The sequence below is a fragment of the Phallusia mammillata genome, chromosome 6 (assembly GCF_965637545.1).
Source record: "Phallusia mammillata chromosome 6, kaPhaMamm4.hap1.1, whole genome shotgun sequence".
In the NCBI taxonomy this organism is placed as follows: domain Eukaryota; kingdom Metazoa; phylum Chordata; class Ascidiacea; order Phlebobranchia; family Ascidiidae; genus Phallusia; species Phallusia mammillata.
In genome coordinates this window covers 900,640-921,667 of record NC_137257.1, presented here as the reverse complement: position 1 = coordinate 921,667, position 21,028 = coordinate 900,640, and the positions used below count along the sequence as shown (strand labels likewise).

Here is a 21,028-nt window from a genome sequence, read left to right as displayed (position 1 = left end):
GGAAAACACACTTACAATCCCAACCAGTGGGATATATTATTTTTCACCCCTCTTTTTAACGACGACGGTTGTAGACGTTTTACCGCTTATATCGGGCCTGCCCTTTTTCTCGTGCAACGTTTGTTTTTGCAATATGCTAATAGTTAAAAGCCCTCAGGCCGATACTTACTACAGTGGTGGTTCCCAACCGCACGCTCTGAAAGTTAGCAAGGTGCGCAATCAAATAACGGAAAAGATAATATGTTTATGTTACAACCCTAAATTTCCAAAATAAATTATCCATATTTATAATAATGGGACTATCCCTAAAGTTTTGTTTATTTCAAAATGCGCAACTTTGAGAACAAACGTTTGCGAACAAATGCTCTTTAGATAATTGTAACAAAACATTTCAAAGATATAGTATCCCCAAGTATCATATTCCTATATGTGTATTTGCGCAATTAATTTGTCACGACAAAATGTACTGCAATAGCTATTGTGGATTTCCGCTTACTAAAATCACAGCCACACTTGTGACGCAACTTTGACATATTTGTGACGTCATTAATATACGACAAGAATAGAATAGTTCGAAATCTTGAATGCAGATTGTTACGACTTCCTATCTCACATTTTTGTGACAAAGATTTAAATTTTGTTTTAACAGCAAGTTTCAATCGCTTTGCATATATTTTTACGCCTCGAGGTGTCGTTAACATAAATAGGTAAGGTTGCTGCACAAATCCATTTTGTAGCTAAGTTGCATGTTCATTTTATTTTTCTATTCAAGTGCATGTTTCTGACCATCTGCTGAAGAAACTTAACAACTTAGATACACAAATTTTGGTAAAAGTGATTGGCTTGCAACGATTGGTGAGTTGCTTTTAGCAACACATTAAACCAAATTGGGGCTGTAATTTGTCGATTGCCATTCATGTACGTTCGTATTCTCGTTATTGCTAAGGTATAAGAAGGTTTAGTAATGTTGCGTGTAAATAGCAAAATGTGACCTAAGCTTAGTTCGTTTGGCGCACAGTTCGGTGCACAAACTAAAATTTTTGCGGTTAAGAATATAACAACATTTTGGTTTCACGAGAGTATAGTGTTTTGATATAAAACTGACAAAAGTCAGTATAATTCCAAAATAATAAAAACGAACCAAAAGCAACAATAATAATACGCAACTTTTGCGCCGAATCACGTGCCGATACGCTTGAATTAGTTCAATGACGTCACGACCAATCAGAAGCGACTTCCAATCTGCTTGCAGGTCGTTCCTTCCATTTCAAGGTCATTTGGTTTGCGGTGATCGCGGCGTGCGGAAGTGGAAGGATGTTCTGTTACAGAGTAAGTTTTTAAACTATTTTTAAGCTTTACGACTTTGTCTATGTGTTGTTAAAGAAAGCTGGGTGTATCCTATGTTACATTTGTAAATCAAGAATATGTACTAACAAATAGACCATTTACATGTTTAAGGATTTTTGAAAAAAAAAAATTTTTGTTCACATCCTGGTAAACTAATTCAGGGAAACATTCCCTGTTCTATTGCCATTGTTACAACGATTTCTACCTTTCATTATATGAAAATCACAAGTTGGTAAATGTTTATTTCCAGGTTGATATCGGTTTTAAGATTGTCAACATTTTCCAACTTTAGATTTATTTTATAGATGCAACAAAACATGGCACTTTTTTGTATCCAATGCGTAACTTAACTGACGTTCTAAACTAAAACGCCTCTGCCCTACACCATCTGTTTTAAACGTAGCAGTTTCCAAAGGCATAAAACGCAAAAATGTAATCAGCGTTGATTGCAAAGTCAGGATGCAATCTTTACATTTTGACTGTGGAAAATTAGGCTTTAAGATAAGAAGCATTTTTTACTGGATTGTTCCATGTGATCTTTTTCTTTGTAGATTTACTATCTCACCGTTGCCTTTAGACGACATCCATATCTTCATCCATCTACCAACATCTCTCAACTTCAAATATTTAATTGTATGTAAACATAAGAGTCTGTCGTGGGTCAACCGGGTTTGCGGAACTGTTAGGCCTAACTTAGGTTAACTGGCGCTAGGGTGAGTGACTTATTCTTTGCCGAGTTTGACCCGTAAAAGGAAGTCTTCTTCGGTCAAAGAAAGGTCCAAGTCTTTAGGAGTGCTACTATGTCAGCAAGTTGGCGCTAGGGATAGAACTAGAGTAGCACTCGTTAACTAAGGGTAGGTTATAGTTAACATAGGTGGGGTACGTTTGGGATTCGCGCGTCACGTAGGGATTTTAGCTTAGAACGATTTTTAGTTAGGTGTGGCGCGTTGCTAAATGGCTTTAGCTAAAATAAGGTGCGCATAGAAACACGGCCTGGGCATGGCCTCCACCGCATTGCATTGGCCGCGGTGCAGACGGGACCGAGTACCGGACACCGCTATTTCCAATGAAAGCCCAGGCTCGTGGGCCTGAGGAGAACGGCTTTGCATTTTGCCAGAAAAGTCCCGTGATCCACCCTGATAGGGCGCAAACTGTTATTTTTCCCCAGCCCAGCGTTTGCGTAAAACATTTGGGTCCTTGCGGGGGGACCCTGAGGGCAAGGGGCAGTGACACGATGTTGTTGAGTTATACGCATGAAAGGTCACTGTTCCCTTTTAAACAAACTGTTGCGCCTATGCAAACTGTAAAATTAGGGCTCTGTGGTTTTCGGGTTTTGACCAGTTTATTAAACATGCTTGCAAATCTGGTTCAAAGTTTTCTTCAATAAGAAAAAAATGCGAATTGGATATCAAGCATGTAATGTTAAAACTCCTGATAATCGTGATAAATCTGTAAAAACAACAAACTATTTTAAGTAACAGAAAACCGCTTTGATGCCCCAAAACTCCATTTTACTGGTCAAGCCCTTTTTATTTTACTCGTGGATTTAGGCTAACTTATTTAACTAACTTCAGTTCGTTTTCCTGCTTGACCCGGCCACTCTGTCATTATGGGGCAGTGACTATTTGGGTGGTTGTAAAACACGACAGACTCACCTTCTACTTTTCTAGGCTAATTTGCGACGGTTGCATGAAGGACAGTTAGTTGAGGCAAGCTTGTGTACTTTTACGTCGGCCGCGCAGGGACGATGGCGGTTTCAACGTTTTGTTTCAGAACAATTTTCGATTCCCGAAGCAGTCTAACACCTTACATGCAAGAGACCATGCCAACGAAGATTTCATCCACCGATTGCTTGCTCTCATAATAATTTGAGCTTTCGTTTTCCCTCTTTCATCAACCAAAATGTGTGCGAGTCCACATTTTCTATCCTTTCATTTCCCGTTAATAAGACCAGTTCTTGGGGGGTGTTGTGCCTTTTTACATCAGCCGACAGGTCCTTCTTATTATTGTATATTTGTTTATTTTTCGTAGCTCTAACTATTTGAACCGCCATCGTCAAGTTTATCAATGCGGATTAACAATTAGAACATCGTTATTTAGTTTTAGTCAGCGAAACGGTTTAATACATGACACAAGACAGTCAAGAATTGCTACTTTCAATTTCCATGTAGGTCTGTTGTGTGAACTTTTCTACCTAAAATAGCTTGGTGAAACATTTTTTCGTATTTTCAGAAATCATGGATTCTTTCAAAACTTGGTCTTTGTCTTTTCTTCTCACGTTGCATTCCCATGGGAAACAACTTCAATGGTTTTGTTAAAACCAATGATTCTATTAATTAGAAGCAGCACAACTGAACTAAAATATTCACCAATCCCGTAATAGCTCCGCAACTTGAAGCTGTTATATAGCGGGACAAAGCTGAGGACACAATTGGTGGGCGGACGGTAAACGTGCTGCAGCTATGTCGCCAGTTTGCAGCAAGCCTTGAAAATGACGGTAACACACACATGTCGACTGGAAACACATACGCCAACAAGAAATTACATTAATGTGATATCGGTGGAAAAACGAATTGGGTCCTAATGGAAGCTTGAAAAGCCACTTACGGACGCACACAAACGAGAAACCTCAGCAATGTGACATTTGTGACAAACATTTCGACGCGGTGAACATTTGATAACAGACACTTATTGTTGAATGACATAAAATAAAAGCTTTGGACATTGTGATTTTAAAGAGAACATTGAAATTACAAGATTTGAAATTATAAAACATGTATTCGCTTTTTTCCTGCAAACACTTAGAAAATATGCACGGTTTACTATTGATTCGTGTTTAAGTAGAGCAATAGGTTTATTTTAATTCATTGCATTGTTGTTTTATCGAAAACCGGTTTTGTGGAGACTAAATATTCTGTTATTTGTTAAGTAATTGATTTAAACCTGGGGAGTTTTAAGCTATCTAATAACCTAAATTTCCAAGCGATGTGTGTTAACTTATGCTGCAAACTGCAAGAGGTAAACTAGCGGCGCGCAGGTTAACGCACAAGTTTAATGTTTCGTTTTGCAGTGTTTGCCCGAGCGTAAAAATACCTGTTTGTTACTAGTTGTCTCACAATACGGTAAAAATGTTGCAAGCAAAAATATCTCTGTTTGATAAATTTATTTCCAGCAAACGATACAAATATCCATGAGTTTAAACAAGAGGACAGTGCAGCGGGATAATTTAAAACGAATTTTTGCGACACTTTAAAACCTACCTTGCAAATAATTTGAGGTAAAGAATATGATTTGTTTCGATGAATACAAACGTGGTTTGTTATGTCGTGCTATTGGTGACATCAAACGAAATAAAACTTAGGTTATCTCAGTATTATTATTTTTTATGAATGGTTTTAATTCGTGTTTGTTACATCTTTTGTTTAAGGTGGTTAGAGCTTAACTGTAAAAAAATAATTTAACAGATTTTTCCAACACACTAGAGTGCCGTTAGTTGTCTACAGCAGCTGCACTGATGGGACTTTATAGGTTGTAACAGTAAGCACTGTCTGCAGTTTGCTTCAAATAAGTTGGACTACAGAGCGCTGACGACTTATATGTTACTTAGGAATACGGGTTTAACAAGTTAAATACAGAGGCATCGTTGCAGAACACGGGACGAAACTACATTGGTCCGGATTATTTACCAAATTATGTATATTATTTGATTAATTTGATTATTTGATTCAACACAGCTCCTTAAACAAACGACTCACGTGATACGCGTATACTGTAAACCAGTGGTTCCCAACCTTTGGAGGACCGTGGCCCCCTAAAAGTCACTTTTTGGCCTCGTGGCCCCCTTTAAGTAACCCTGAAGGTCCTGTGGCCCTCTTGAAAAATGTAAAAGGCAATCTCGTGTTGGAATTCGGTACTAATTTCGGCTTTAAATTAGTACCGAATTCCAACACGAGATTTGGGGGCCACGGTCCTCCGTAACCAAGAAAGTAACCAAGAAATCCGCAATCGTGAAAAAGAGTAACCAAGAATCCGCAATCGTGAAAAACCTCAATATAAACAAATAGTATGTGAAAGAGTCGATTGAAGTAGGGAATAAAGTTCAAAAGAAAATGGCTTTTAGTGGGTGTTTCTTGTGAATCTGCACCCGTGCCCCCCCGGAACACAGCTCGTGGCCCCCCTGGGGGGCCATGGGCCCTGGTTGGGAACCACTGCTGTAAACAGTTGTATAAAGCGGCATCGTTACAGTATATACTTGAGACATTTACACATAGAACGGTCACAAAAACACTTTACAAAACTTAAGTCTGGGCAACAAATTAACCGTTGATCCGCACATCATATATTTGATGTCAAATCCTCTTCTTCGTTCGACAAATCTGCAATACACAATTACATAAGTTTAATACAAACACGATTGTTCCAGACACGAGTTTCTACCCCAACCAGAGCTGATCAGTTGCATTACTGGATATGACTTTAACTAGGTACAGAAGAAAGCTACTTGCTTAATGTGAAAAAAATCCTGGAATGATCTGCCCGTTTTTTCGAGCGTGTACTCAGTCGCACCACCTCGCGGTCAAAGTCTTACGGCATTTTTTCCTGACTTGGACTACAAATAGTAATAGGCAGAGAGCCTGATGCATCTTCTTCGTTCGACAAATCTGCAATACACAATCGTTCGACAAACCTTAAACATACAACGGTTGTAAAAATATTATCTGGCAGACCAATTGTTAAATGGGTTTCAAGCTGTTGTAAACGCCAGTTCAAACAGCGGATCCGGCTGTTCGTATTCTTTGATTTTTAGTGCATAAAAACACTTGAAGTTTTCATGTAGCAAAATAGGTTACCACAATTGTCTTTAAAGTTGACAAAACGGAATAACATAATAAGCTGCACAAACACAGTTTTGTTGGTTAAGAGTCATTATACCGTGTTGGTTCTATAATTATGGGTATCGCACTGCAAATAAAAAATAAACTAAAGCATCAAAAAAGTGTTTTAGTCGAGAGGCGTTGGTATTGTTGATATTGCTACACCGATTTTTAGTAAATGTGCATTGTCTGCATTTTGTTTCAACACAGTGTATCGAAAAGAATGCTAGAGACTCATGTTGGGTACATAATACGCGTTCACAGTTAGATGTAGCGGCATCGGTAAGGGGGAAGCGACGCGACTGTATTGATCCGGTTTTAATCACCTGCATTGTGTTACGGGGCTTGCGGTTTTTACGGCTGTAAGTTAGGACACTGTATGTTATAACGCAGATAAGGAAACCCGTCTGACACATACGAAGCGTTTTAGCAGAGAGACAGCATTATTATATGTAACGTTTTGTAACATAAAAGTGTTGTTAGTAATGTATGCCACAATTATTTGCATTTGCGCAAAATAATTGAAAGTTTTGGTTGTAAAATTAATACATTTCTTCGTTATATTTTGGTCATATTTTCGCAGTTGATGGGTAGTACAGTTAATCATATAAACAAAACGGTTAAAAATGTCACTTCGACTAATAAAGTTTGCTCTTTTCGTCTGTTCGACGTGTTTGCTACACAAAGGTAATTTTTAAATTTTTCTGTCAATAAAAAAGTTCTCTAGTTTTGAGTGTAGTTCTTAACATTTAGGTCTAAGTACTTAAATAATAGTCATTTTGCCCTAAAATTATAAGGTATGTATGTAAATGTGTGTATATATAGCATCACCACTATCTGCAGAAAGCATAAAATCCCCGTGGTAAAACAATGCACATAAAATATATTACTGTGTAAAATAGAAAATATACCAAAAGACTGCAACAACTGAAGTCAGAACTTGGTAAAACTTTACGTTACAGTCAAAACATGTGGGTGAAACTTAAATGAGTTGAGTTTATTTTGCTTGGTCAAATAAAGCGACACAATCCCACTGAACAGTCACCAAGCCGAAAACAGCTGAGCCGCGTTATAACGTTATGGACCGTAAAACAGCAAAGGGGACAGTTGGTTGATAATGCTCGAACGCGCTGCAGCTACACCGTATTGTAAAGCGTTATAAGATGGGCTCACACGAAAAGGAGGTTGGCGCATTGTGGGTAAACACAGCTAGGAAGAACGTTGATAGGAACAGTGGGCGGACCCCCAAAAAACTAACCACTCGTGTTAGGGAAAGTTGGTGGTGTTCGACAGCAAACAAAAGCACCGAAAAAAATTTTCGAACAGTTTCATGCGCCTCAAAGAAAAACACATATAAATTTGGAATATAATTGTATTCAAAGTTTTATAAAACCGTTAAAAAAATTGCAAGGCGACGTCAAAATTGCCCTTCTGGTTTTAGTCTGAGTTTATTACATGGAGGTAAGTTTGTTTGTTGCAATTAAGTTGCAAAAAGTTGATCAACTAGCAGTGCATGTAACGATATGCTTGGTTTAAACCTTTGACTGCTATAACTACTATCTTTGTCCATAAGCATAATAATCTGATTCAACTTTTCAAAAACAGAACTTTGACAAAATAGCATTTTATAACTGATTCGGTATTGGCGTCGGAATTACATCGAATTTAAATAGAATCTTTCCTGGCAAAGAAAGCTACTATATTTTTTGGGCAATCAGTACCCTATTTATTCGATTGTAAGCCGCGGCTTTTGAAAATTTTAGCATCCAGTTTGGGCGGCTTACAATCTTACAGCTTTATTTCATACTGATTAATTTTACCCGCCTGTTTATTGATTCATTTTACGTTCAAAATTCTTTTGCATATGTTACCAAATTGTTTTGACAGTCCGGAATTGGGTCTAGCGATTTCGGGTGGCGGTATTATCTGCCAAATAAGTCCCAAAAGCCCTGCCAATCTGATCTATTCCCCGAGACTGTCTCCCCAATTCTGTAAACGGTCCAGAACCCTGCAGTAACGGCTCACCACGGAAGCCGGATCTACCTAACACTGGTTTTGCTAAAAGGGCGTCTCACAATTTATTATATTATATATTATTGCAATTCTCCAGTGGCGTTACTAAAACTCCAGCACACAAAAACTCTGCACGTAAAACCAACAACGACACATAAACATAAAAGCAAGGCACTACAACAACCGTTCACGAGACGCCCAAGAGAAGACTGCCTCGTTCTTGTTCAACACGTGCAAAACGAGACTAGGTTTGCGGGCCGTTGACCAATCACCGGCTCGCGCAATATCACAAGGTTTCCCGGCACATCCGGGAACGCTAATTAACGATGCGGAAAATGCGGCGAGGAAAATACAGTGCGTGAAAACAGCGTGCCACTAGAACAAAGAAAAATAAGGCAAATGAAAAACAGCATTAAATGGAAATAAGGAATTAAGTGAAAACTAAGAAAATATGTAGGTGACTTTACAATAGAACTTGTAAGAAATACATTTAAATATAAACATAAGTGAAACATATAAAACAAATAAGTGAAACGTGATCACAAGTGAACACGAATAACATAAACTCAATTAACATAAACAGATGAAAGAAACGTGTTGTTTAAAACAAATCCACCAGAAAATGTGCAGCGGCGGACACGTGAGATATTTTTGCCACACATATATAGACTTTATACGTCAACATAGTTTGTACAAGGCAATGTTTTTTGCATGGCCAAAATTTCGGCGAATAATTTTACGAAGTTACAACATAAAGAGAGCATAACGTCAAAATCGTAGCCTGACGTCACATCTGATTCTGTCGATTTGTTAAATTTATCGAAACTTAGCGCATAGCCATCATAAGCCAGTCAAACTTTATGTAGGCAAATGTTTAAAAAACTTCTTCGTTTAATTCACATACAGTATCTGAGTTTGATGAAATTCATGTTTGTTACATACTTCATTGCATTTTTTTAAGTTTCTGATGCTCAGTGCAACGTGGTTATAACCACGACAGACAGTCCGGTTGTGGAGTTCATTCAAACATCATGTGACAGTTACAACCTTCTATTCACTTCAACTCTTGGTTCCGCCAAAATGGTCGCCTATACACGATCAGTCGAGCTGGCAGCAGATAACTTTTGTGAGGTAAATTTCACTCCAAAAGTGCACAATAGCCTAAGTTTGCACTTAGTGTGGTTCATAAGAATCTTATTTTAGTTTACTATGCTGGGTTTGAGTGACTTCATATCGCTGCAACGTGTTTGCTTCCCACCGTTTTAAAACACTTTACTCTTACTTGGGACACCCCGAGACCCCGACAACCCTATGCCCCGCGGCTTCACGAGCCCGAGACCCCGAGACTTTGGGACTTATATATAAGTCCAATTTGAAACCCCAATGTCGTTTTTGTTATTCAGGTTTACGAGGGAACTGACAACACAGGCACTTTGGTCGGGATTTTGCAGGGAGGAGGTCCGTCTTTTCCTGTGGTCTTGACCGGCCCGAATGTCGTTATTCAATGTGTAACAAACTATACAACAGAAGAGGTGGTTTTAAGAATTATTCGAGGTAAGAAAATATATAGATTTACCTTAAAGTTGAGAAACGAGCGAAAAGTCAGGTCCGAATCAAGCAGCTTTCATTGCGTTCGTTCTGTTACATTTCAGCAAATTTGTGTGGGGAAGAAGTAACTGGACCAGTGTTTAATTTCATGTCTCCAAACTTTCCAAGCGACTACCCTAATTATCAAGTGTGCACATGGAATTTTCAACTCGATACCAGAAAGTCCTTGTTGTTTCAATTCTCAGCCTTTGACCTTGAATCCACCTATGATATGCTATTCGTAAGTCAATCATTACGTTCCAGTTCAAATAATGAGAGCTGTTTTTTTACCAATTGCTTTTAATTAAAAGGACTTTGTTTTTGACACACCATTTATTTGGGCCAGGGTCGCCAAGTAATGTTTGGAAACCGCCCAAAGCCTTGTGAAATCGAGTTTAGATCTGGTTGATCTCAAACAACTTAGTAACGAAATGTAGCCGATTCGGACAAGAAAACCGCCACCTTGAAATCTAAGCTTTCTAATAGTTTTGCATTAATTTATAATTTCCAATTTTTTAAATAGTTCAAGATAGACAATAATCGTGTGGAGGTACTTACTGGGTTGCTTCAAGCGTTTGAACATCGAGTTAACGCAACAAGTCTCACCGCTATGTTTCTCAGTGACAATAGTAGTCCAAAAATGGGGTTTAATGCAACAGTGGTCCTAGAAGGAGGTATGTAATAAACTGTTTGTTTAAAATTTAATGCGACAGTAAAATCTACAAGGTGGGTAATTTATTTTCTTTTTATCGCGGCTTTTGAACTCATGCCGCTTCCGAGAGATTTCAATGTAAATGACACCGCACGTGATATCACGGTCATTTACATTGAAATATTTTCGTAATAATAACGTCCCACTTAAAGACTCTCACGGTTTCCAGTTAAAATTCCACCCCCCCCCCCCAATGGAGTTACGACCCACAGTTTGAAAACCACTCATTTAAAAGCAGTGTTGGAAGATTAAAATTACCAAATTCAGCCAAACTGGTCAGAACGGTAAATAATCCGCCGAATTTTAATTGTTATGGTTTAACTGCCTGTAGTAAGTTAGAGAATGACCACTGATTATGGTGTTCTTTTCTAGGGATGCAGCAAGCAATAGAATGCAGCGAAAAAGATTTGACCATAACGTGAGTATGTTGTATCGTTAGCTCCTAACAATAAAGTAATTAGCCCTTTCAAAATGAAAATAAAATTTCTCACGCTACATGATCGGCCAGCTACACGTTGTTACAAAAGGTGCTCATTTGTACTTTACCGGCTAAAATAACGTTACTATAGGGCGCACCTGCACAGCAAAAAATATGTTTTGTGGCATAAAACATACAAAATGTTTCGCTTAAGCCTTAAACTACATAAACGTTCACTGTGGCGCAAAAAGTCACGCCATATTTTGTAACTGTTGTGGAATGGTCGAGTAGGGTTAGTTTGGCTGAATGAAGGAATGCATAGCGACACAATTGCACTGAAACAAGCACCGAATCGGAAGCTCCGCAGCGTTAAAACGTCATAGAGCGCATAACAGTGCAGGGCACAATTGATGGATGAGCGCTAGATGAACTGCCGCTACATCGCGGCTATATAATGTTCAATATATAATAGCGATGCAAACATCTTACAGCATGGTACACATTTGAAATAATAGCAGCGCAACCTTATTCTTAGTCATTATTTTCTCTCTTATTTTTAGTCGTATGGTTGTACAGTAGGTCTTAATATGTATTTCTTTAAGCATTTGCATTCATGTTGAACTTAATTTATATGCAAATAGCAAACACCTGATCTTCGCAGAGTCACGGATTATGAACAGATGACATTAGATTACGAACTCGGTGACACACTTTACATAGCATTGAACCGTGAAACTCCCCTTGTTCTACTCAATGACAGCTGCAAGGTCACTGGGTCAGATCCGGTGTTCGTGTTTGACATTGGCCAATGCGAAGCCTTCTACAAGGTGACAAGCAAAATATCAGTTGGCTAAACATATTACAAAAGCAAAACTAAAGTGCGATGATAAAAACTTCTCATTTGCAAGGTTAGAGCTATTACTAGTAAGTCAATTGAAGCCACTATACAAAGTTTCGACCTATAAGGTCAAATCAGATAGTTGGGTTTTTATCCTGTTACTTTTAATAAACTGAAGTACCATAATGTGCATAGTGTGCAGATTTTTGAAGCGTTAATGACTGTATTCTTTAAAGTTGCGAGTGGCTGTAGTAAATGTTTGATTGTAATCAACGGAAACAGCTTCTAAGTTTGTCTTTTTTACAGAATGAGAACGGAATGCTGTCGGTGTCTTTCCTGATCTGGAGATACCTAGCTCCAACCTCTGCTGTGATTCAACGCGACGTCCAAAATAAGCTCAATGTGACTTGTCTATTTGACTCGGAACTACTTCTCTCGTCATCCAACGTTCAACCAAAAGCCGGGTGAGAAACTGGAGCACAAAGCACACAGTATGCCAAATAATAACATGACACATGTCATTCGACGTTGGAGCCCATGCCACATGCCACATATGTTACATATCACAAGCACACAACATGCCAAATATAAACATGTCAAATGTCATTTAATGTGGATAAACATGTCATCACAAGCACACAACATGCGAAATATAAACATGTCAAATGTCATTTAATGTGGATAAACATGTCACACACACGCAGTGTCTTTGAAGCACATTGGTGAGGAAAATTTAGTTTGATTTTTAACGCTAGTCAGAAAACTCGAAACAAACAAACGGCAAAGACATCAATTTGAAATGACAAAATTCTTAGAAATATGTCCATACATTTTTTAACTGTTGAAACTTGTCACAGATCCGTTGACATTTTAGATCAAAATATCTTGACGGCGAAAGTACCAATATCTAATACATGTAAACTATTTGTAGATCCGCTGAAATTTCAGCTCAGAATACAGGAAACTTTGACGTCGCTCTAAATCTCTTTGCCAACGAACATTTCAACGAGAGCTTGCCCGGAGAAGTCACTGTGCCCAACTGCATTTTTGCTGATGTGAGACTGAATGACGTTTCTGTTAGCAACAATGACTATATTGTTCAGGTGCGTTGAATACAAAACGACTTTTGTGGAACAAAGAATTATCGATTAGAGCTTCCAGAACATTTTCCAGAACAGTCAAAGTTGTTCCTCACCCAATGTTTATAAAACGGGCTTCGTAATTTGGATGTGAACTCGCTAAAACTTTAATCCAATTTTCCATTTTCGCAGAATAGGGTGACTTTGTAGCTTTTAAATATTTCTACGTATAGATTGTAATTACAATTTTTGTGCACAGCTTGAAGAATGTTGGGCGACACGCGTTGAAAACTCTAGTGGTTTGCCGAACTACCCGGTTGTACAAAGCGGGTAGGCTATATATATAATTTCTAATATACTGGATTACCGTTTCAATTCTTTATTTCTTATCTTTCGTTCCCTAATCGTAACTGTGTCACAAATGTCAGGTGCGTTGCACCACCCAGTGGAGACGAGGCTGCCGACGCGAAGATGTTAATGCGAAATTACCAAGCCAACTTTGCAACTTTCAAGCTAATGAGCTTTGTGTGGACAAACTTCACCGATGCAGAACAATTTATCTACATCCACTGCGACGTGACCATCTGTCAAAACTCAACTGGACAATGCCCTGGACAGGTGAGTTGAGTTTAGCAAATTTCGCCAAAAACAAAATATTGGACTTAAATGATGCAACGAGGTTTCGGTTGGCTGAAACATTCCGGCCAATTATGCCATTTTCCTATGTTTCGGTTTCGACCCAAACCGTTTGAGGAAGGTTTGGTGCATCACTAATTGAGCTTACCAAGTTTTCAATGTTTTGATGTAGTAAAAACAAATATTTCCTTTTTAAGCAAATACTTTGAGACCCAAAATAACATACTTGGTATAAATTTCACAAACCAACAACAATAATCACTCGAAAACATAACATCTTAACGTTTTTACAGACATGTGGAGGTGTAGGACGACGATCTGTTGACAACATTGGACGCAACCAAAGACTTTCTGCAGGACCAGTTCACATCATACAAACTCCCAAGTATTTGCTTGTGCAAGGTAACTACGCAATAAATAAAATGCTTTTTAGCTCGTCTCGTAATTCTATGTAGGAAAGCGTTTTACGACACCCTTGCGATGGGAAAAAAAGCTCCACTTAATGCGTCCTAAAAATCTCAGAGTGAATTTTCTGCTCTTGTAACTTTATCTCCATAATCACTTCGGTTATTTGAAGAGCAGATTGGTATTGGATGGCTCGAAATCCATCGCTTTGTGGTATTTAGCTTCAAACTCTATTTATGGATCTCTATTGCAAGGAGATGCTTGGCGTCAAAACCCTTCATAAGTTACTTTTTTGCTTCTTTGTGGTTACTTCTCTTTAACTTTCCACTTGTCGCATGGAGATCTCTTAACCGACTTAAATTCAAATTCCTTTCCTTACTGGGCTAGCGTACTGTGAATTATAATTTGTCTAAGTTTGGCTACAAAGAGCGGTGCTAATGGTCAATATGCCCTCACAATATCATGATATCTGCGTTAAACATATTTTTCACAGACACCCCAGAAGACAGAGATGAAATAAATGAAGCAGCTGACAACATCTTCCCACTTGTGATGTTTGTTCTTCTGGCTGCTGTAATTATCGGAGCTGGGTACTTTGTATGGGTAAAATTGGCCCAAGATCCAAAGGCGAAACAAATTCGTCTGTAGATGAATTGTCGTGTATTTTAAAAATCGTATTGTGTACCTTTTTCACAAACGCTTATCACGTAACTTATGAATTCTTAAAGAAAATAACTTTGCGATATTTGTTTGCAATTTAAAAGTTCATGTTTGAAAAAAAAAGTAAATTGTTTGAAACGTTTTCCACAATGAATGCTTTAATTAATTGCTTTGTGTTCAGAAAATTACTATGTCGAAGTTCATTGCGTCTGTAATTTTAATGCAATATAGTCAAGCTTAATTCACTTTGAGTCTGTTGATTATGTTTGGAGTATTTGGGCATTTAGAAAAGGTTAAATTGAATTTTAATTCAACTACCGTTGAAAGCAATTCCCAAACTCTGCACAATATTCAGTTTAATTAAAGCCGGAATTAGGCCACAAAGGTTTACCAAACCATCATTAAGACATAAATGTGGTCGATTTAAAAGTCTGTCCACGTCTAGCCTGCTTATATTGTCACATAGGTCTAAACTTGAATCCTTTTATTTATTGTTTGTTGTCAAAATTAATCCAAAAAAATTATCACACAAACAACATGAGCGACATAACACCTTTCACATTATAGGTTGTTTTTTTAGCTCTTTTGTTCTTTAATTCTAATCTTCTTTCCGGTTTGAAATCATAGTTGATCCTGATAATCTACATAAAAAGTTTTAGTTTTTATTAAGATTGATAATTCATGATATGTGAAATAAAACCTGGTGCCACAGAAAGTGTTCATCCTTCCTCTTCAACGTGTATGCTTTAGCACCACCAAGCGATCGCAGTATTTTAGGCAATGTTTCGCTGACTGGAGTTAAAATCCTGAAGAAGCATAAGGACAAACTCTCTGCAAAATCTTCGATACTAAAACATAATACGGGCTACAAATTAATAATTTTGAATCTTACATGTAACTTGACTCAAAACATTGGACTAATGCGTATAAGAGCGAAAGGGTATTTCGATTTAGATAAGTTTCGCGATAATTCCGTGATATAAAATAACAATAGCATTTAATCTGAAGTCGTGTGGCGACAACTGGGTGTTTCCCCAAGTGTGTTAATCAGTCACGCGTAATCGAACCGCACAATACGTCACGTGCCTTTTTCTATTTGCAAAGTGTCTTGTCTCGCCCTTTCTGTCTTGTGTTCATTCGATATTTGAACTCGCGCAAATAAACAGCGCTACAGTGGTCCGATTTGTAACAATCCGATTATTATGATCGCAACTGACATAAAACTTTCTGCTTGGAAATTGAAAATGCACTTGTGTAATAAAAACTGATGTTGCCCAATTAATAGTGGATGTATGTTGCATGCCAGATAACCCCTTCGAGTCTGGATTCAACTCGAACATCCTGATGAGAGGGGATCTGTTTAATTTGCGGTTTCCAATATCTGCAGCGACAAAACTTTTACATCCAGCAGCTATTACTTGATCACAACTTGCATAAACACGGTAGCTAGAGGTCACTCTTTGGCGGGACGTGAAAGGCACAAATGCTCCACCAGCATGCAACACTCTCTGGGAGTACAGAACGTCACACTGGTGAGCTAACAGAAAATCATGGCCAAGTAAGCAAGTGTTACCAGTCAAACTCCTGGTAACGAAGAAGTTACACAACACATCTAAACCACCGATCTTGACACGTAGTTCCGCCACACCATCAGCAGGAAGCAAGGTCGATCCATCCGCTTGGTACAAAACAGAGGTCGGTGCGGCCAAGGTGATCATTCGGGACCCCCTCAATCTCTCTAGGACGTCATAACTCATTAAACAGACAGGTGACCCTGTATCCACTGTGAAGGTGATCCATTGGACTTGTACGCTTCCGAACACATACACTACAGAATCTGCGTCGTCAGGTTGACTCAGAGAGGCTAACGGAACTACATTAAATGGGGTTGGGACAGCTCAAAATCTTGTGTTTATTCCGTAGTGAGAACAGCGAACGTTTTTGCATGGGAATTTTAAGAAGGTCAGCAAAATTCTCAAAACTCAATAGCCACGCTGCAAAATCATGTTTTCCATCAAATTAAACCGGTGTATTTATCCATTTCGAAGAAATTTTTGCTGCACATGGTTCAGCTGGTTCAGGTTCTCCACCATTCACATACTTTTTAAACAAAGTTTTTGCCTCTTACACCTTCTCGTCACGACGTTCTGGGGTGTCACGGGGAGTTCTATCCGAAATTGAAGTAGATGCACGTGATTTTCCTCAAGCTAAATCCATTTTTCTTTTCTTTCATGAAGCAAGGTAATCTTCTGAAATGGCCACCGCTGCCACCACTCTAACGTTCCACACTTTTTGTAGGTTACCTTAGTTTGCCTGTACGATCTTATTCAAATAGAATCCAACGATTAAACACGATAATTACAGATACAAAACACACACAGCAATCTAGCCACACCACGAGACAAACGGGCGACAAATACAAATCCAAGTCAATTAAGTTTAGTTTGCCATAAGTACTTGATTTAAAATAGTGATAGCATTTTTCTTTATGGCGTCGTTGTTGGGATTTGAGGGGATCGTGAATCTAAATAGCGGTGTTATAAAAGAGGGTACGATTTTACTTTTACCTCGACGGCGTCTATGTTTACTACAAACGTCACAAAAAATATCAGTCCATATGCCTTGGTTATTGATGGATCCTCGTTCTGTCTGCTTTGACTTGTTGAACGCTGACTGAGACACGAAGCCGAACTTTAACTTTAAGTTGAATTCTTAAATAAGTACGACAGCATATTCGCTTACACGTAATACAATGAAGCCTCTGAACCAGTGAAAACCCTGAACCAGAGAGAAGACACATTCTCTCTGTCTCCCTGTTCAAGGCGAAAAACAGCAATATTTATACTCCCACAATGCAACAGTAAACTCTTTTCACAAAAATTACGTATGTTAATGTTACTTTTAACTGGGTAAAGTACATACTTGCCTTTTTAGTTGCCAAAAATATTCTCGAAAACATGCACGTTGACTGCAGCGGGAAAGAACAAGTATATCTGCGAAATACAAGCCAAAATGTCTACAACAGAATCTGACGAGAAAATGGATCACCATACAGCCAAAACATGTACTGGTAAACCGGGTGAAATATTCGTTTTATGGACTATTTTATGTTTATTCTATATTCGGTCGCAAACGCTGTTCTAATGCAGCGTGCAAAAGTACAACGTGCAATTTGTGTGAAATATTGCTTTATATCTATTTGATCTGCATCAACCTTTTACCCCTCAATTAAAAACCAGTTGGGCGGAAAATCCGCAATCCTGGCAATTAGTGGTAGACGCCGACGACAATAAAGGGGTTAGGTTGCTTTAAAGTTTACATACTTGTCTAAGCTGGTCTTCTAAAGACAGCTCCGCATAAGTAGCTACCTGTGCATCTACATCCAGTAATTCAGACGGTTGAGCGTCACCGATATGTATTTGATAAATCCGCGTACGAAATAGCACTTACCACAACGCTCATCGTTGACAGAACAGCGATACAGATCAATTAATTTCTTATTCAAGTAGAATTACAAAGAAGACAGAAGAAAAGAAACCGTTAAACCGGCGTTAGATCTCCAAACTAAAACCAAACTAAATATTAATTCTGATTAATTTAAGCACCAACACTAGTTTCCATACAGTATAGGGACTGTCCTATCTATGAATATTTAATCGGTAAACTATTCTGTCTTTCCTATAGCACCTATGAGTCGACATTCATTGGCCAAGAGGAATTCGGCGCAGATTACGGAGCGCGATGTAAATTGTGTGACGTTTTTCAGCTCGTCCGCAGTTAAGCTGCGGCTTTGACACATACATAAGTCTAACCTACGTTCTAAATTATTGCATGGGGCCGCTACAAACCGCTGTGTGGCCTGCGGAGAAGTTTTAAGTTTGAATAAAGTATTTTACCGCATTGCCAGCGAGCGACTCAAATTTTATTTTGTTTCTGGGCAATCAATGCTGTTTCCCGGTGCTGTTTTTTTTTCTGCAACCAAACTAAAGTCACTTTGACGATTTCAACTTGTTATGGATCCCCTTCCCTGTAGGGGACACATATTGTTTTTGTCCGTATTTTTTTTTTTTTTTTTTTTTCTTTTTCTTTTTTCTTTTTTCCTTTTTCTTTTTTTCTTTCTAACGCAGATTTGTTCCCACGTTTTGGTCAAGAAAGAATGGTTCAAACTTTTTCAAATTTACACACATTATAAATATTGGTCTAAAGATGGCTGGTGAATTTTGACCCCGTTTGATCCCTCGGTTGACCCACAGGCCCCCGAAACGTAAAAAATTTAACGCTGGTTTGTAATGCTCATGTGGTAAAGAAAAAGTGCTTCAAATTTATTCAAATTCGGACATATGTTACTTATTAATCCAAACTTGATTCTCCAGAAGTTTAACCCCGAATCACCCAACGATTCACCCCCCAGTCGGAAATTTTTGTGCGGGCCTTAGTCGAAATACCTTCGAGCTTAGTATGGCCCATAACTTGCTGATCGGGGATACCCCATAGATTTATCACTGGCGGGAGACAGGAAAGGTAACATCGGGCCCATGTTAGATTATCGCTGATTCCCCTAGGTAGGGCCTTATATATGGGCCTAACGTGGAAGTAGCCTGGCCAAACGTATCCCTGCTTTACACCAAATGCAAAATACCCGCTACAATTATTTATTGTCATTGTACTTACGCGCACTTAGCCAGGGTAACAGTGGGCAAACAGAGTAAGTTGGGGAACGAATATAATAAACAAACGAACAGTTTAAACGGCAGGTTGGGGCAAAAGTCGTTTAGGCAGTATTTTGCCATTTTGCCAGATGCAACCTTTGCCCCAAACCTGGATTTTATTCCATGTCATCGCAGTCTTTCACATGGTATGGTGTCCGTACTGGTGTTGCTGTCACTCTCATTTGTTGAATTTTCAATTTCTTTTTTCTTCTCTCCTCGCGCCTCCCATTCCAATCCCCAACACCAGCCAGAGAATCTTTAACTTCATTTTCGATTTTGTCAATTGTTGCATCCTTGTAAGATGTGAACTGCAATACTCCTAAGAAAAAAAACTATGGTTGGATGAATGAACCCAACTACATGTACAGTACAAATATTACAAAGCGAAATGACATTTTTAGTCATTGCAGTTAAGTTCGCATTTATTGTAGTAATTCACGTTTTGGAGTCATTAAAAAACACACACATATATATATATACAAAGTGACTCACCAATAATCGTCAACACGACAATAAACGGCTTTTCTAATAAAACCGACGCAGCACCTTGCTCCACGGAAGTCAGCAACGAAAAGGACTAAATCACGCTGCGTTATCACACAAAACTGGTAGTCGATTATTACGTCACACAACGCAATAGATTACAACACAAGTTGTAGTGAGGAAATGCGGGAATCAATAGAAATAGGCAATTACTGGCAAATAAAATGTAACATATAAGTTGGAAAAATGTAAATATAGTGTTCCTAGCAGTTAACGTGGCCTACATCTAGAAGACTTTTACATATGTCATTATACATTCCACAAACCTGCTGCATTATGGCTTGTTTCATGAAGCAATGTATTCCACAAACTTCAATTCATACCTAGAGTCTAAACAAATACACTAAGTATTTTATGCACTAACGGACTTCAAACAACTTAAATCCACCTAAACACGCGCCATCCGCCAAATCCTAAATCGTTGTAGCGAAATCAAGTTTGTGCATTGTATGTTTCAACAACAACAAAAATGTGTACAGCCAGTGTAAAAAACGCTCTATTGATAATTTATATGCCCACGCGTTTTATGTAGGGTATTAGTTATGTAGGCTAGATACAAATTTAAACTTATTTAAACAGTAAATTTGATGTAAAGTCATTGATTTGGCAATAACACAAGATTCCGAAAATACCATCGGCACTTCCACGATTTACCCATGGGTTATCGCAGATAATCATAGAAACAGTTTTCCACAAAATCAACAAAGTTTGCAATAACATGAATTAAAATATTGTTTGCTTGTTAAAACATCGTCTCCACAACCTCAAATAAGAAAAATGTGTAAGAACACTTATCTGAGTTAATCTAAGCTAAACCACTGCTAATTCGAACAGTGACCCAAATCCCTAGTTTGGCCCGGGGATAACTCCGAGATATTTTCTGACTGGGCCACAGGCCCCCGAAACGTAAATGTGTTTAACGCTCGTTTGGTAAAGAAGGAGTGCTTCAAATTTATTCAAATTTGGACATATGTTAGTTATTAATCTGAACTTGATCCTCTAGAAGTTTGACCCCGAATTACCCAGCAGTTCACCCACAGGCCCCCGAAACGCAAATGTGTCTAACGCTCGTTTGGTCAAGAAAGACACTGTGGGCAAGTACCAAGAGAGTAACTCTCTTTTACGAGAGGTCGTTTCACACTGTTCAGAACTTTCTTTCGTCAAAAGGTAGCGTTTTTTATGACAATCTATTTAGGAGTCAATATTC

At 38.4% G+C, this 21,028-nt stretch overlaps 1 protein-coding gene and 2 long non-coding RNA genes across 3 annotated transcripts; 2 read left to right on the top strand and 1 right to left on the bottom strand.

Moving 5' to 3' along the window:
• The first annotated feature begins 1,287 nt into the window (after positions 1-1,287).
• On the top strand, positions 1,288-4,567 carry LOC145233280 (uncharacterized). The gene is made up of 3 exons (XR_013861058.1): positions 1,288-1,329; positions 1,899-1,980; positions 3,580-4,567. It is a non-coding gene; the product is annotated as an uncharacterized LOC145233280 (long non-coding RNA).
• A 3,109-nt stretch (positions 4,568-7,676) lies between these two features.
• On the top strand, positions 7,677-14,606 carry LOC145232627 (zona pellucida sperm-binding protein 2-like). The gene is made up of 13 exons (XM_080097289.1): positions 7,677-7,682; positions 9,210-9,365; positions 9,638-9,788; positions 9,887-10,062; positions 10,345-10,495; positions 10,906-10,951; positions 11,613-11,778; positions 12,096-12,253; positions 12,721-12,892; positions 13,128-13,198; positions 13,297-13,486; positions 13,798-13,906; positions 14,403-14,606. The coding sequence occupies exons 1-13, from the start codon at positions 7,677-7,679 to the stop codon at positions 14,555-14,557; spliced, it is 1,707 nt and encodes a 568-aa protein (XP_079953415.1). The 3' UTR covers positions 14,558-14,606.
• Positions 14,607-19,205: 4,599 nt separating this feature from the next.
• Positions 19,206-20,072, bottom strand: LOC145233070 (uncharacterized). The gene is made up of 2 exons (XR_013861008.1): positions 19,771-20,072; positions 19,206-19,597 (listed from the first exon to the last, which is right to left on the bottom strand). It is a non-coding gene; the product is annotated as an uncharacterized LOC145233070 (long non-coding RNA).
• Positions 20,073-21,028: the final 956 nt, after the last annotated feature.

Coding starts and splice junctions, on each gene's coding strand:
- LOC145232627 (XM_080097289.1), top strand. Junction 11,779..12,095: donor AATGCGAAGCCTTCTACAAG/GTGACAAGCAAA, acceptor TCTTTTTTACAG/AATGAGAACGGAATGCTGTC. Junction 13,199..13,296: donor TACCCGGTTGTACAAAGCGG/GTAGGCTATATA, acceptor CACAAATGTCAG/GTGCGTTGCACCACCCAGTG.